The 15,750-nt window shown below is 39.7% G+C and overlaps 1 protein-coding gene across 1 annotated transcript; it reads right to left on the bottom strand.

Moving 5' to 3' along the window:
• Positions 1-4,813: 4,813 nt before the first annotated feature.
• On the bottom strand, positions 4,814-15,634 carry LOC307139906 (uncharacterized protein). Its single transcript, XM_079839064.1, has 8 exons — positions 15,384-15,634; positions 14,588-14,767; positions 13,191-13,379; positions 12,761-12,937; positions 12,526-12,667; positions 9,187-9,740; positions 8,183-8,324; positions 4,814-6,422 (listed from the first exon to the last, which is right to left on the bottom strand). Exons 1-8 carry the CDS (start codon positions 15,477-15,479, stop codon positions 5,596-5,598), a joined length of 2,307 nt encoding a protein of 768 aa, XP_079695190.1. The 5' UTR covers positions 15,480-15,634; the 3' UTR covers positions 4,814-5,595.
• Positions 15,635-15,750: the final 116 nt, after the last annotated feature.

The raw sequence follows: 15,750 nt of genomic DNA, 5'->3' as shown, positions 1-15,750 counted from the left end.
GGTTTTCTGTGATTCACTCATGCACATAAACACAAATACTTATACCGATAAGTCATGCTTGGCAATGCGTGGCCCTTGTTCTGTGATGCAGTAAAAGAACAGATTCCCCTGAACTGTCGGGACTCACAGAAAGCTTATTTACACTGTTAGGATGACGTCTTCATTTGAGGCCATCATTTATTTAAGATGCCAAAGTGCCCAATGAGCATTGTGCTCCTGCCCTGACATTCTTTCCCATTTCCCTCTGCTCTTTCTCTCTTTCACATAACACACAGTTTCATCAAAAGTGCTCCTAAATGCATATATACAGACATAAACTGCCAAAAAAAATCCTTTTCTTGATTAGTATTTTGCCTTGTTTTCATTACAATTCCATTACTGTTCAAAAGTTTGGGGTGTTTACTTTTATTCACCAAGGATTAATTAAATTGATCAAAAGTAACAGCAAAACAGTTATTTCAAATACATTTCTAATCCTGAAAAATGCATCACGGTTTCCACAAAAAAAGCAGCACATCTGTTTTCAACATTGACGATAATAAGAAATGGTTCTTGAGCACCAAATCAGCATATTAGAATGATTTCTGAAGGATCATGTGACATGTGATCATGTGAGTAATGATGCTGACAATTCAGCTTTGCCATCACTGGAATAAATGGCATTTTTGAATATATTAAAACAGAAAACAGTTACTTCAGATTCCAATAATATTTCGCAACATTACTGTTTTTGAAAAAATAAAAGCCTTGCTGGGCTTAAGTTTCTTTCAAAAACATAACAAAAATCTTAATTTCAATTTCTTCAAATATTATGAAAGTGGAATCAGATGTTATGCAGTTAATGTTTTAGATTGAGTTTAACTTGTTTTTTTCCAAGTATAAATCCAACTATATTTAGTGAGTTTTCTGCTTAAATCAAGGAAGAAAAAAACTTAATTCAAGATTTATTCTCTGAAAAACATGTCTTATCTTAAAATTGCTTCTCAGGTAAATGCAACTTGTTTTTAATTATGTTTAGGTATTTCTACTTGAAAACAAGACAAACCCCTGATTAAGAAATTGATTTTGTGTGTGTGTGTGTGTGCAGCCACTCATACAGAAAGGATCTATTGCACAGATGAGCGGATTTCTTGGCTGTTGGTTTTCCGGTCACAAGGGAAAGGTCTCTCAGCAATGGAGATTTGTACTGTTGTTTTGTTGTCAGAGCACTTGCCGTTAAATTACAGCTGTCCAGCGTGGCATGAACAAGAAAGTAGAGACCCGAGTAGATGATTCGACCCAGGTTTGCCCTTTTCTCTTCGGCTTGAGAGGGTCTTTTACACCCAAGTCACGGCCTGATTAATTTTAAACCTAGCACAGCTCTTATTATGCCTTAAGACTTCAAAGATCCCACAGCCTTTTTTTTTTTAAAGAATAGCAGCCTTACATCTCTCTGTCTTATTGTTGTCCTCCTGATGTAAGTATTTTGTTTACCAAACACTGTTCTCCAGATCTCAGCATTTCCACAATCTGAGCAGGGAAATGAAAGTGAGTGTGTGGAAGGATTATTTTACATTATGCCGAGAGAGGAGGATGGCAAATGGATCATGCTCTTTGTAAACAGAGGAAAAAAGGCTTTTTTTTGTAGAGTGATTTACTGTGGGGTGTCAGATTTATATGAGCAGAGAAGATTCTGGGGGTGTAGCGAGTAGAGAGGAATAGATAGTGAGCGAGAGAGCGGGAACAGATACGGTGTGAAAGAAAGACTGCAAATGGGAAAGAGAAAAGTGTGTAAATATTCACTGTGATGGGTTGTGACACTGCAGCCCCTGCAAACGGGAATGAGATTATTGCAGCTGAGAGAGCAAGAGATGTTCTCCATTTGTTTTGGCAAACGTTGGAAGTACGACGATTTCTTTGTTCTCCCATTCTCCTTCAAAATACAAAGTGACCCTAGTTGCACTGCAGTCGCCATCGGCAACTTCCTTTCGCATGCATTGCGATCTCATTTTACATCACAGCAGCGAGCTGTCTGTTTGTTTTGACGCAGTTCCTAAGAAACTGTCCCCAAGGACACTGTGCTGAAGGTTGGTCTTTACAAAGGTGGGGTGGTATCATAATGGAGGAGATACAAATAAGCATATGGAGGAAGAAAGAGAGGGGGACTCAACTCCCCTCCATCCCATATGCCTGCCTCTGTTTAACTTGCATGGCTCCTCATTAAGATCAACATCTGGTGTTCTATCCACAGCGACACATATTTATCATTCCAATGCTTCATCGGGACAAAAGCACCTCACACATACATAAACACGCACATTGAAGTATGTACACTGCGTTTTCTTCAGCTCGTTCTTTATTCCATGCCAAACAGTCTGAACTGATTCAGAGCTCTGAACGTGGATTGTCTGAAGGGATTCAAACGATGCTAAAATGTTTCCCCCTGTACACTTATCTAAACATCCTTAAAACAAGAGAAAATGTACTAAATTTCATATTAAGACTTGTTTTCAGAGAGTATATTTTTAATAAAAAATTGTATTACCCAATTGGCAGTTATTTTAATGTCATATCTTATCTGAAAGCATAGCATTTACATCTTAAGATGAAATTTTTATTTACTTAATTTCTGAAAATACATTCATTTTTTCTTAATAAATGGCCAAATATAAAATACAATTGGTTAAGAAAAATAAAGATTCAATCAAAGACGGTGCACTCATATTACTTATGATTGGGAGAAAGTGCAACGTGTAATATGGCGGAATAAGTCCCGCCTTCTAAGTAAAAAAGCCAATCGGCAATTAGGTAAGTCGTGTCATTACAGCTGCCTTTAGAGTTTTTTTTTTTTAACCCTATTAGAGCATAAGAAACAACATTTAGGGGAGCGTTCATGCCAGATTTTCTTGCTGATTTTAAATATCTTATTTAAATGTGATTACAGCAAGCAGTTTTTGATATTTCAGGATTCCCCCATTCAAGTAGAGGATTTGGTCTGCGTTTAACTCCACTTTTAGACATACACTTGTGAATTTCCCTAAGCACTTCCCCTCGGGGGAATATCCACCGCCATTTTGAATTGCATTCAACTTCGTCAAGTGGACGAGGGATGTTTATTTGGACAGACCCTCGACCCCTCGTTTTTGAGTGAGTCTACTTAACATGTACACTTCAGGCAGATCCATAGACCACAATGCACCATGATTGTGACGTCACAGCATATCTTAATTTCCCCCCACCCCACACAACTCTAATGTATGATATTGCCGTTATTTTCATATTTAACCGCATTTAATTCTTGTACCTTAAAGCAGCACTAGGTAACTTTTCAACCTTCATAATATATTTTGAAAACTCTTGTGATGATACATCGACTTACAATAGGTTGAATGACACGTCTGCCATAGCCTGACGGGGTCTGTATCGTTTTTAATCGTACTTTTAAACTTCGGGTTTCGGGTAGTAACCCGAGAACAAAAAGAACTACAAAATTAGACTGCTTTACGGCATATACGTCACTTCCACCACCATCCCCACTTCCTTAAATTCGGACGTGCGTGAAAAAATCGCTCGCAAATCATTTGTTTGCCGAATGTTATAGTCATGGCCGAAGCAGCACAGAAAAATAAGAAAGCAAAGGTTTTGTCTGAGGAAAGCAAAAAGAGAAAACGAGAAAGTAATCGGATTAAAGGCAGGACGAGGATCAACATTGGGCCAGCGTTTGCTCGTTGACGTGAGCTGGAGGAGGAGGGGCTACATTCTTGCAAGTAAATACGTAATAAATACAAAATCATATTTTAGGATACCTAACATGTCTGTGATATTGGTTTATTTGTCTTTCCTCAAGCTTTAATGCAAATCGATTTTTCGAATTTGCAGATTCATCTATGGTAGCTTGATATTATAATATTGACGATATATGGTTATTACCTACCACTCAAACATTGAATTGAAGTATCATATAGATTCTGTAAAACGGGAACCAATAGATCATATAGATTCTGTAAAACGGGAACCAATAGACTAGGCTACTATAATGACGCTGGCTTGTAAACGTGAGCATCGCGATCATTTGGCGTTTGAAAAAAATAAAACCCATGAAATTATATTCATATGACATGCTGAAACATATGCCACTGTACCTGGGATGAAGACATTTCACACGCGACGCAAGCAGAACACCTGCATGTGAACTCCTGCAGTGTTCAGGGATATCATAGTTGTCATGTCAACAAATGCACGTGCGATGCATCCCCTGATGTAGAGTGACCGTTTACGACAGTAGTAGAGGACAATACTGTTTCACAACTGTAGGGGGAGCCCGAGAGCAAAAGTTACCTAGTGCGGCTTTAAGCTGACTGTTTTTTGTTTTTTTACAGAGTTATAGTTTAATGCATTATTATTTTCGTTTGTGTATTTTTATATTTAATTTAAATATATTAATATAGTCATATTTGTTTATATTTATTATGCATACATACGTGCCTACAGAATGGTGCGTAAAACACATTTCAAGAGTTCCTTCAGTAGTGAGCACTCGTCCAAAGTAAGCAATGACGTATATCCAAGTGAACGAGATGGAGGGTTAGCGAGGGCAGGGCACAAAATTGGACTTAAACGCAGCCCCAATCTTGGATGTCAGAAATAGCTGCCCGGAGGTGTTGCAAAAATGACCGTAGAGTGAACAGACTTTCATTGAAAGGCACTTTGATTCAAAATATCCTATTAAAAAAAGTCTTTAAAAAAAAATGAATCCCTTTTAAGGATATTTAGATATTTTTTTTACAAGAAAACGAGACAGAAATACTGAATGAGAAAATGATTTAAGCCTATAGACAGGGAGATGATTTATTAAACTGTTTTTTTTTTTTTTTTTTACAAAGTATGATATAGAGCTCCAACATGGTAGCAAGTCATGTAGCATTACGTTATACATTGAATAGAAAGTTTCATATTTGCATACCATTTGCAAAATATAATCATTCTCCATTATGACATGCATAATCAGTATTCCTTAATATTTTTTTAACTCGTTTCATAATAGTTCACCTGTCTACTCCTTTTAAAAAATGAGATGTGATGAGCTGAGTTTGTGGGCTGTGTGAAATTACAGCATTTTAGAGCATCACCAAGGGCTGCCTGAGCTAAATTTAGCCATCTGCCTCATTAACAAATACACTCATTATTTTTGTTTGTATGTAGCAGACCTTTGTGTCACAACCCCGATACTTCTCTGGCTTTGCAGGCTTGTTTGTAATATTGAACTACACAACAGGGCATTTACTGATTTAACCTCTGAACCCGTGGCATCATCATTGCACACCATGATATGTTGTTTTCAGCTCAAATGAACACATTTTGTGTTTCCCTGCGATATGTGTTGTGTTATTTTCATGCGCAATGCAGTTATTTTTGAATTATTAACTCTGTAATTCATGTCTTCATTTTTTGTTGTCATGTTTTTAATCTGTACAAAATGGGAACAGAATGCATTTTGAAAATGAATGAGTTACTGGCTGCTTTCTACTCATTGTGTACAAAGAAATAAATTTTTATTTGTTATACACATATGTTTTGGTTTGTCTTCCTTCAGCTGATGAGATTTGATATTGATATCTATTTCTTTTTCTTTTTGCATTTAACATTTTTGGTGGGTTTTTCTGGTTTTGCAGGTGATGCTCCTGTCGGTTCCACAACACTAGTCTTCTCCATCTTAAATTCAGTTGCTGTGTTGCTCTCCTCTGCTTCATCATCTCTGGTCGTGTCCGTCAGTCGTTCTTCCCTTGATGCTCTAGTGCTTGCATCTTTGTCCGACTTTCCAGGAGACTCTTGTTTGTCATCTGTGATCTCATCTTGGCCATCATTTTTCTTCGTAATGTCACTGGTCAGTAGAGTTTCCAAGTCCCCAGTATCTGTCTCTGATCTCTGTGTATTATCTCCCAGCACATTGCTTTGGACTGAATCCCTGTCTTTATCTGCAGCCGTATTATCTGTTTTTGCCTTTGATTCTTTCAGGGTCAGAGAGCTCTCATCCCTTTGGTTCTGGCTGTTTTTCCTCTTATCCTGTCCTTCGTCATTATTACCTGCTTTGACACTGCAGCTCTCCTCTGATTTGCCACTGCAGCCTGACCTTCCCAGATGTCCTTCATCTTTCCCTGCCGACATCTTACTCTCATCTGCCCATGTCACTCCTTTCTTGGTCTTCTTTCCCCTCTTGACCTGTGCTTTCTTTTCCCACTTCTCCTGAGTGCTTGTCCAGTAGTTTTTGTTTTCGTTGACGCACTTCGCTCTGATGTTCTCCCCCATCTTCTTAATCTCCTGCTTGACGATAGGTTTGAATGTGGGATCAAGTTGCGAGACCCTTGTGAAATCTCTGCGGGCCTCGTCTTCATTGCATAATGCAGAGTGAGCCCGGGCCCGCTGGTACGTGGCCTTCAGATTGTCTGCGGCGGAGATGAAAGTGAGAGAGTGAAGACCATTCCTGCCACATCGCATTGGCTTCATAATAAATAATTCATACAAAAGTAAACAACTGTTTTCGCTCTTTGCATAGGGGGCTGGATAGATACACCAAGGGATATCTCAATATGATGAATGATGCAACTGGATCAACTTCCTGGATCCACAGACAAAGTGAAGCATTGAGATGTGGTAGCTTAAAGGGAGAGTTGAGTCTAACTGATATAGCTCAAGGCTCTGTTTTTACTACTGACAATAACAGAGTGATTGGCTGACTTCCACTGGGTGGTGAAGAGGATCTGTATCTGCTGCTGCTTAAACCCAACCAAATGCGTGTCTATGTCATAGGGTGCTTTTCAAATGGAAGACTGCGTCCTAGTAAGGCTGCATATCTCTGCTGCTACGTCATCAATCGCCGCTGAAGACTCTCAATTTGAAGGATCCTTAAATCACCCACAATCTTTTGCAGACACTCCAATTCGCCAACTAACGGAAAACGAGTCAGCACTGAGCTTGTCTGAGGTTATTATGAAATGTAAAAAATGATGTTTTAGATGTAGGCGTACATGTTATCTTTTGTCTTAGTGTTAATTAATCGCTTAAAACTAAACTGCCAATAATGTAATCCACTGGGAGACCACAGACGGTTATCATTCACTGCATTGTATTAATAGAAAGCCAGTTAACTCTTTCTCCTGACAGTGTTTTTGAAAATAGTTGCCAGCGTCTTTGATCATTTTCACAACATTTTCATAGCCTCTAGAATATTTTGTTGTATGAATATCTGAACATGCAATAGCCTATATTAAAAGAATGGACAGACTCTGCTTTTAACCAAAAAAAAATATATATATATTATACTGTTGCTTTATACATTCCTTTTTCAATCAACACTTGAATGTAAGTTAGTTTAGTAAAAAAAAGGCAAATTTGATGTTTTTGTCAAAGACTACATTCAAATTGGATTCAGAATGATAATCAAAACAGATGAAGTAGATCGAGTTCACAGTCCTATAGCTTGTCCTGGGTCGACATTTCACTCAGTAACATTAGGCAGGTTTTGATTTATATGCGGTTTAATGTTGATGATTGTGTTATATATATGACATCGCTTGTTTCTGCATCTTCCTCGCATGTGTTTTCGTTTTGATCAGGAGATTGTCAATGGCTGGGTTAATGTCATCATGGCAAACAGATAAACTTGTCTACTCAGAGAGTTAATGTATAGATTTTAATATAAAGTATTTTTTCCGAAAATTTAATTTTAATAGTATTTTCGTGCCGGGACCGTGGAGGCGGGAACATTATGTGCTCTAGCCTAGACCGTTGCATTCTGTTATTTAATGCTGAGCAGGACTCTAGCCTACAAGACTCAGAAGGACTGGACTAAGAAGAACACAGCCTCGCAAGGACGCAGCCTTCTATTTGAGAAGCACCCAAGGTCTATGGTAGGGGTGCCAAACTTTGTTCCTGGAGGGCCACTGTCCTGTGAGTGTAACTCCCAGCCCAATTAAACACACCAGGACCAGCTACTTAAGGTCTTCAGGATTACTAGAAATTTCCGGGTAGTTTACTGCTAGTTTGGAGTTTGACACATGGTGTATGGTGTCATATAAGATTTATATGTAACTGACATACAAAAAGTTATGACCAGTCTTAAAGAAAAAAGTTAGATGACTAACTGGTAAGACTAGTCTGAGCAACCAAATGTCCATTTCTGCAGTGAATGAGTATATAAGCTCACCTTTATGTTTCTTCAGCAGGTTCGAGTTGAGATCCACCACTTCTTGATATTCCCCAAGCTCCAGCTTACACTGACTGAGGTTTAGACAGAGTGGCAGACGGACCTTCTCTAGAGATTCCCAGTCTTCTCCTTTATGTTCCACCTCAAAAACACACAGAGAGATAGATATGGCTTAGTGAGCACTGGGTTGCTGATTCCCCATGGGGATTTTTTAGCTTCCCTCTCGTTCATGCTGAGTAATTTTTAGATCCCCAATGCACATCTCCTCTGGGATATGAGAAGGTATATCTTACTGTAAGTTCTGAGGGATATGTGAATGTTGTGCAGTGTGCAATATGTTCTGAATGGTTTTTGACAAGTGTTTTCTGTGGGTGTTTAGCCCATATCTCTATGATATTGTCTTTCATAATGTTCAGGTCACTCCATCAAATTCGAAAGTCTGATGGAAAGAGACAGCACTCTTCTCCTAGACAAGCCACACAATTTGAGATAATTTATGACAATTGTGCTTATGGTTAGGTGGTGTTCAAAACCCTATGTTTGCTCAATTAGAAAGCCCCACTTGGGCATAGGAACAATCTAAAATATTGGGAGGACATATTATTAACTTTATCATCTTGGCTCAAGAATATTAATTAGGCGGTGTTCCATTCACCCAGTAGTTTTTAGATAAGTGTTTTTTTTTTTCAGAGTACCGCTACAAGCTTTCAGCCAATTACTGAAGTAATGCTTCTGCATGGTTTTAAATTCCACATTTTACGTGGCCGGCTACAATTTCAACATGAAGCTCTTAATATGGTATGTTTTTTTTTTTTAAAGATAAGTGGGACTTATCCTCAGTGCCTTCTACAGCTATCAAGTATATGACAAACCAGTGCTACCAGTTCTCCAAAAAGCATCATGAACCAATGGTAACTATCTAATGGTCTCTACGATCAACTTAGGCTCACACAATGCTGTTGTATAATGCAGCCCCGATCATTTATCGTTATTTTCAGCCTCACCTTAGTTTGGAGATGATCTACATACTCCAGAGCCTCCTTGAACTTGACAGTCGCCTCAGTGTATTTATGCTCTTTCACGTTGAAATTGCCTTCATCTTGGAGCAGCATAATTAGCCGAAGCATCTGCTGCCAGTCCTTGCCCTCAGTCAGAGCTGTTATCCTGTAATTGGCCTCTCCTGTTGAATGTTCACTTTGGGTGTCATGCTTATTTCCCTCTGCTACAGATGGATTCATTCCCTCCTCAGCATCTTTAACCTCTTCAGCGGACTCCAAATGTTCCACCTCACTTTCCTCTTTTGTAGGCATCACAGAGCTTTCCTCCTTCTCTGATTCCCTTTCTCTCTCTTCTTTCTCTTCAAAGATGTTCCAGTACCTTTCTTTATCCTCCCAGTATTTTTCCTTCATTCTGTCAGAGAGAAGATTCAATTCTCTTTGCACCAACCTAGACAGTGTGATGTCTAGGTTGGCCACCATCTGGAAGTCTTTCCTGGCCTCCCTCTCACTCCACACAGCTGCATAGGCCTTCGCTCGCTTGTAGTAGGCCTTGACACAGTCTGGGAAAGATAATAATGGGACTGTAATTTGTAGCTCTTCCTGTTACTTACCTACTGAGGCAACATGGGGCCTGATTTACTAAACAGGGCAAATTAGTGTGAGAGCGCAATTCCATAAAAGCACAGATGAGAGTGGACAGTTCTGCGCGTGATCTACTGACGACACGCAAATTAAAGCACACAGACGCAGCCGGATCATTTCCTCAATTTACCCATTAGCGTCTGGTTTAAGACGTGCTTTTTTGGGTGGTAAATAATGCCGCAATCAATAGTCCACCTCAAACCTTTGTAAACCACCTCTCGTGATTAATTTAAATACTCTCCTTCCATAAATGTTGCGCCTGAACGGGAATAACTGTCCACACCTTTTTAGCGCTAATTTATCCCTGCGCTTCTTTAGTAAATCTTGACAGTAGGTTTTTAACACCAAAAGCACTGGCGCAAACTGTTAGTAAGTCTGGCCCATAGTCTTTCTGAAGGCTGTGTATGTGTTCATATAAAGGTCGTATTATTTGCTTTTATATCATCCAAAAAAATGAGCAATGCCACACATACTCCGTTTTAACCCAAGTCGGACACCAAGTACGCCTACCTAATTTTGCTCTGAGTGGGCATGAGAGCTTGGTTAAGATTCCCTATTGATGGCCCTTTTTCATTTGATCATGCTCTTCACTAAATCTTTAAAACTGCCAGCCAACATCAGCCTCTGGCAAAAACAGCAGATTCCGTGAGCACATTTCAAAAGGATGTGCTCCCCAAGTGACGCACGAGAAATAGTAAAGAGAACAAAGATGGAAGATTTGAACCGAAACAGACAACAAGGTGTGGGTGACACATGGGGCACAGCAGAATGAAATGAATACTGGGAATTAGAGGGGACGGGGAGACAGGAGAGTGTCCTCGATAAGGGGAATTGAGAAAGGCCGAAGTCACTGTGCCGGCTGCATATGCATAAGGCTCATTAGGAGAGCTACCCACTCTGCCTCTGGAGCCACCGCGAGAGACGATACATCTGTCACTTCACATGCTTCAAGAGGGCTTACACAGACCAACTCCTGTCCCTACTGCTCATGCAGCCAGCCAAGCTTAAACAAACCCAAATCACAGAGGACGAAGATTACTATGCATGCTGCCAAGTACAATTATGAAAGTGAATGCAATTGGATTATTTATGATAACCAAAAAGCAAAGGCTAATTCTAAAGATGGCCTGATACTAAGCTGGACTATGTCACCTCGACCTAAATGTCTCAGACTAATTTGTGTTGGTTGTCATTTTCCTGTGAATCCAGCGACTTGATGTTTTGATTTTCTATTAGTAATTTCAGTCAAAATTGGTCGAGATTTATCATGCAAGTACTAAACTGCTTTTTGGGCTTGCTAGCACTAAACACCAACGTTTTTGTGATACATTTGGAATGTGTAAATCAATAATAATCTATTACATAATGGCGGGACTTATGTTTTGATGATGATTGAAAATGCTTGAGCAACGAATTGTTGCCATGGTTATTTCCTTGGGCAATGGCAAAACATCTACTTTTATAACATGAAGAAATATAAATGTTGCTAGCAAAGAATTTTATTTAATGAAAAAGAGTGCTGCAGAACTCTTCATTGGCTAAATGGGACTACTGAGGTGGATGGGGAGATTAAATGTCATCATGGCAAACAGATAAACTTGTCTACTCACTTGTCCGCTTTTACAGCCTTATTATGTTTATACTCAGAAGCTTAGTGATGGTGACGCTGAAGTCATGCGAGCATGGTGTTGTTCGTTTAAAGCCTAATTTTAGCTTTTTACTTCCACCGATTGTGTTTAAGCTTCAAAGTGTATAAAAGTTTTGTTCATTTGTGAATATTTGATTTTGTATGATCAACTTTTGTTGGTCATCATAGTGCTTATTGTTTTTGCCATAATCCAAAAGCTGATCCTATTGGCTTTTTGTTGAGGGAAAAAAGGTAATGCTAACTTCTGGGTTGGCCAACAAAGATATATAGGCTGTGTCCGAAATCACACTCCGAGTAGGTACTTATTTTGAATAAGTAATTACTTCAAAACTTAGTAAGTCTTTTATGAGTACTGTGAATTTAGACATACTTTTGTTGCATAAGCCGCATTACCTATGCAGGAACTTTGGGGTAGTACTCTGTGTGTTTCGATCGCAGGGACCAGGGTTTAAATGAAGTTCCGGGTAAAAAAATCCCCCCTCAGAAAGTCCCTGCTCACAAGGTTGTACCTTTTTCAAAGTTCAGGGACTTTCGGGGGTGGGACTTGGGCGCTAAACATGCTGATTGGTTGAGTTCACGCAGCATTTTGATTGGTTGACTCCATCCAGCATTTTATTTAAACCACCTCTGTTGCATTACGTGCAGTAAGAGTTGTTTGCTATTTGAATCAACAGTGGAGTTTAAAAAATATGACAGATGGGCCGATGACAGCGAGAACAGGAAAGTCGCACGCAGTCCTACGTCACCGGACTAATTTGCCTAATCTTTTGACCGCAATGGAAACGCAGACAGCAACAGGTCTGGAGGGAAAAAAGTTCCTGGGACAAATTGTTCGGGGTAATTTTGGTGGAAATGCGGCTATACTGTTTTTCGCCTACTATATAGTAGGCGATTTCAAATGCAGCCATAATCCATGCACGACTCTGCATGTCTACTTCTGAATGGCTGTCAATGGGAAAATATGGTGTAGTTACAGCATCTACCAGCAGGGAAATTGGGGCATTCTAACTAGCCAATCCTTGGACCATTTGGTTTATACCTATAAGATGGCTTACCCTTGTGTTTATCCAGGAGCTCTGTTGTATGTTCTATGACCTCATAATATTCCTCCAGCTCTAACATGCACTGGCAGTAGTTCAGTACCAGAGGAATGACAAGCCTGCCCAGATTAATGTAGTCCTCATCTCCTGGCATCTCCTACACACGAAGGAAAACAGACTCAGGTGCACTCATCAGATGCTTTCCTCTACAGCCCCCTATAACCCCCATGTCATGTTGTATTTCTTTTACCCTGGATTGGACTGTACGCAGCAGAACAACAGCCTCCTGATACTTCTCTGCAGCTTCACGGAACCGACCCTGCTTGACCAGTGCATTGCCCAAGAGATGCAGCGAGGGCACAGCCTTTAGCTTCTCATCCTTCTCCATCATCCAAGACTCGCGCTGGTAAGAGAACGGGTCGCCCACCTGAGGAAGACAGAGAATTGGAGCGTGCTTGTCTCGCTTGGTTGCGGATTGAAAACATGGTCTGAGAATTGGGAACAGCATTTCTTTCCTGGCGTGTAGCACTTGATTGTGTAACATTCTGTTACGCTGTTTGGGTTGCAGTGAGAAATCTATTGAAGGTGGAGGAGTGGAACTAGAATGAATGTGTTGTGCGAGGGTGCGTGTATGTATTTGCTTGTTTTCTTTACTCTGTGTGAATACATCTCTGACCCACCGAGATTAACTCCATGATGAAGATTAGAGACTGAGGTGTCCTCATTATCTCATCGAGCTCTGGGAATCCTGTCGAGTGGTAGTGAAAAACGTTTCCCATGCCACACGTGTGTCTTTGGCCATCCAGAGGGTCCTTTCCCTGAGCAGCCAGTCGTATCCCTTTCGACACAAGGGGATAAAGGCCTGTGTGCTGAGTATACAAAAGAAAAATATTATCACATGCCAGTTTTTCCTATAGAACTACCTAGCATTTTTCTACATTTTTTGCAGCCATATTTCTGCATTCATTACAAATCTTTAACTACACATTGCTAATTGGATTATCAGTTAGTAACATGTAGTTAATTAATATTACCCAGTACTTATTTGTGTAAGTACAATGTAACTACGTATCCTTAAAATAAAGTGTAACTGAATATTGACTTTCAGCTCATTATACTGATTTACAGATGTTGATTGAGTAACCACTCTGATCGATTCAGTTTGATTAATAATTCATCAGACTGATGATAACCCTACTTTTTGAACTGTACATTTTAAAAAAAGAAGAAGAGCTATACTGTTTGCAATGTATATTTTTGAGTCACTAAAAAGAACCGGCTCAGAAGAGTCATTTGTTTGGGAATCAGACTACCCCGGCCTGGTCATGCTGTGTTTTTGATTGTGAATCGGGCTGCACTATTTGCTGTATGCTTTTCATGAAAACATTTAGCCAAAAGATGCGTCTTGTCATTATTTTGTGGTGTATAGAGTTTTAATTGCACCACTTTCAATACATGCCACAAATTCACATTCACAACTTCTTTTGCCAAGGCGCGCTGAAAGATTCAGCAGCCGGGGAGCATAGCAGTTTGACCTTTTGTTCAACTTATTTCTAACACCATCCATCTAACTGGAATCTTTAGTCTCATTTGCCTTGCAGAATAGATCTTTTTTTTGTGTATTTTTTTCATGTGTTTGAATAAAAACAGCAAATGAGAATGTTAATAGAAAAATGTAGTAGGCTGCCAAAGATGCAAAATACATCAGACATATATTCTCTTCCATACTTATGTGAAGATTAACTCCTTCCCTGCCAGTGTTTTTGATCATTTTCACAATTTCATGCCCCCCAGAGTATTTTCTCATATGAATATCTGAACATGAATTATAGCAAAAGAAAGAACAGAGCCTATAATTTTAAACAAACAAACAAAAACAGTTTTATCCTAGCTTCAGGCTTTCTTTTAATATCAACACTTTAATGTTTCAACAATTTTGATAAAAAAGCAACATTTAAACAAAAAGCTGAGAAAATCAAAGACTACAATGTGTAAAAGCAATACTTTTATCTGCTCCTTTTTTCCCTGTGTTTTGGGAAAACGCAACAAGAGGTTTAGTTTGATTTCAAACACTTACAGTGGCATCACACCAAAACTCTGCCACCTCTCCAATCCTCATGGAGGTTAAAAGCACTTCCCACACCTCCATCTTGAACATCTTCCCCACAAAAATCTCTGTGGGATACTTATTTTTGCGGCTGTCGTCAATCACAGTTCTTTCAAAGTTGTCCAACAGAGTCTGGAAGTGGAACACCAGCTTTGTGGGTAGGAAGGCAGAGAGGAAAGAAAGAGAATAATAACAGGATTAAGAGAGAGCAGATATATTTTTCCTGCTTAGTACACCATGCACAGCTTGTTACTTGCTATTTGGTGCATGTTTGTATGTGTATGCGAGAGAAATACAGGGTTTTCAAGCAGGCCAGGAAGTCTTTTTTCCTCATGCCATCCTAACAGCTTCATTCCTGGCCCAACTTCATTATAAGGCATTTAAATGTATAGTCTTTATTGCAGTATATTGACGGAGACACCTTGATGGAATGGGAGCACATAGAGCACAGCTGGAAAATGGAGAGATTAATGTTGGCATTGTCGTGGAAAATGTTTGTCATCCTCTCCAGGCTGAGGACCATATGGCTGGACAAGTAGGGGGGAGAAAAGTCACCTGGCACAGATACAGTGTTCCTCAGCCGCTGTCCAAAATGATAGGTTGCCAAACTTCTGTGCAATTATACGGACCAAATGTTTTGTCACCTAACAAAAACCATTTTATCACCAATAGATTCAAGCTACAAACATTTCTAATTAGAAAAAAAGTGGTTAGACATGACCCCATCCAAACAAAAGCATTATCCAGGACCATCTATGCGTATTACCTTAGTTCCCTTCGGAAAATGTGGCAACGGTCCTTGACCTCCATGCAGAATCTTCTTTTTTACTCCAGGATGGTCGAGCAGATATGTCTCTTCCATTTTAAACTCTTTAGAATGAGTGTTTCTTTATTGAATCAGTTCTTATGTCCTGTAGCCCGTGAGAGCTGGTCCTTGGCAGTGTTAATTAGCAAGCTGAGGAAAGGAGACAAATCACACCCTGCAGCCCAATGCTGCCTGGCTGCTTTCTGACAGATGGCTGGATTACCAGGTTGAGGATAGCCACTTTAATCTGCCTTGGCTAATCCTCCAACCCCCCTGAATCTTCAGTATAATCCCCTGTAAGAAGTGAAGGGATGGGTGACCAGAGAGC

This window comes from Gobio gobio (genome assembly GCF_949357685.1).
Source record: "Gobio gobio genome assembly, chromosome: 16".
NCBI classification, from domain to species: domain Eukaryota; kingdom Metazoa; phylum Chordata; class Actinopteri; order Cypriniformes; family Gobionidae; genus Gobio; species Gobio gobio.
Note: the sequence above shows the minus strand (reverse complement) of the source record. Positions and strands in the feature narration are given on the sequence as shown.

What these genes read in the sequence shown, in the direction of transcription:
- LOC307139906 (XM_079839064.1), bottom strand. Translation starts at nt 15,479, where the DNA reads ATGGAAGAGACATATCTGCTCGACCATCCTGGAGTAAAAAAGAAGATT. An exon ending in ATTTTCCGAAGGGAACTAAG is followed by an intron (nt 14,768 to 15,383) that starts GTAATACGCATA and finishes CTACCCACAAAG; the next exon opens with CTGGTGTTCCACTTCCAGAC. An exon ending in TGCGTACAGTCCAATCCAGG is followed by an intron (nt 12,668 to 12,760) that starts GTAAAAGAAATA and finishes CTTCGTGTGTAG; the next exon opens with GAGATGCCAGGAGATGAGGA.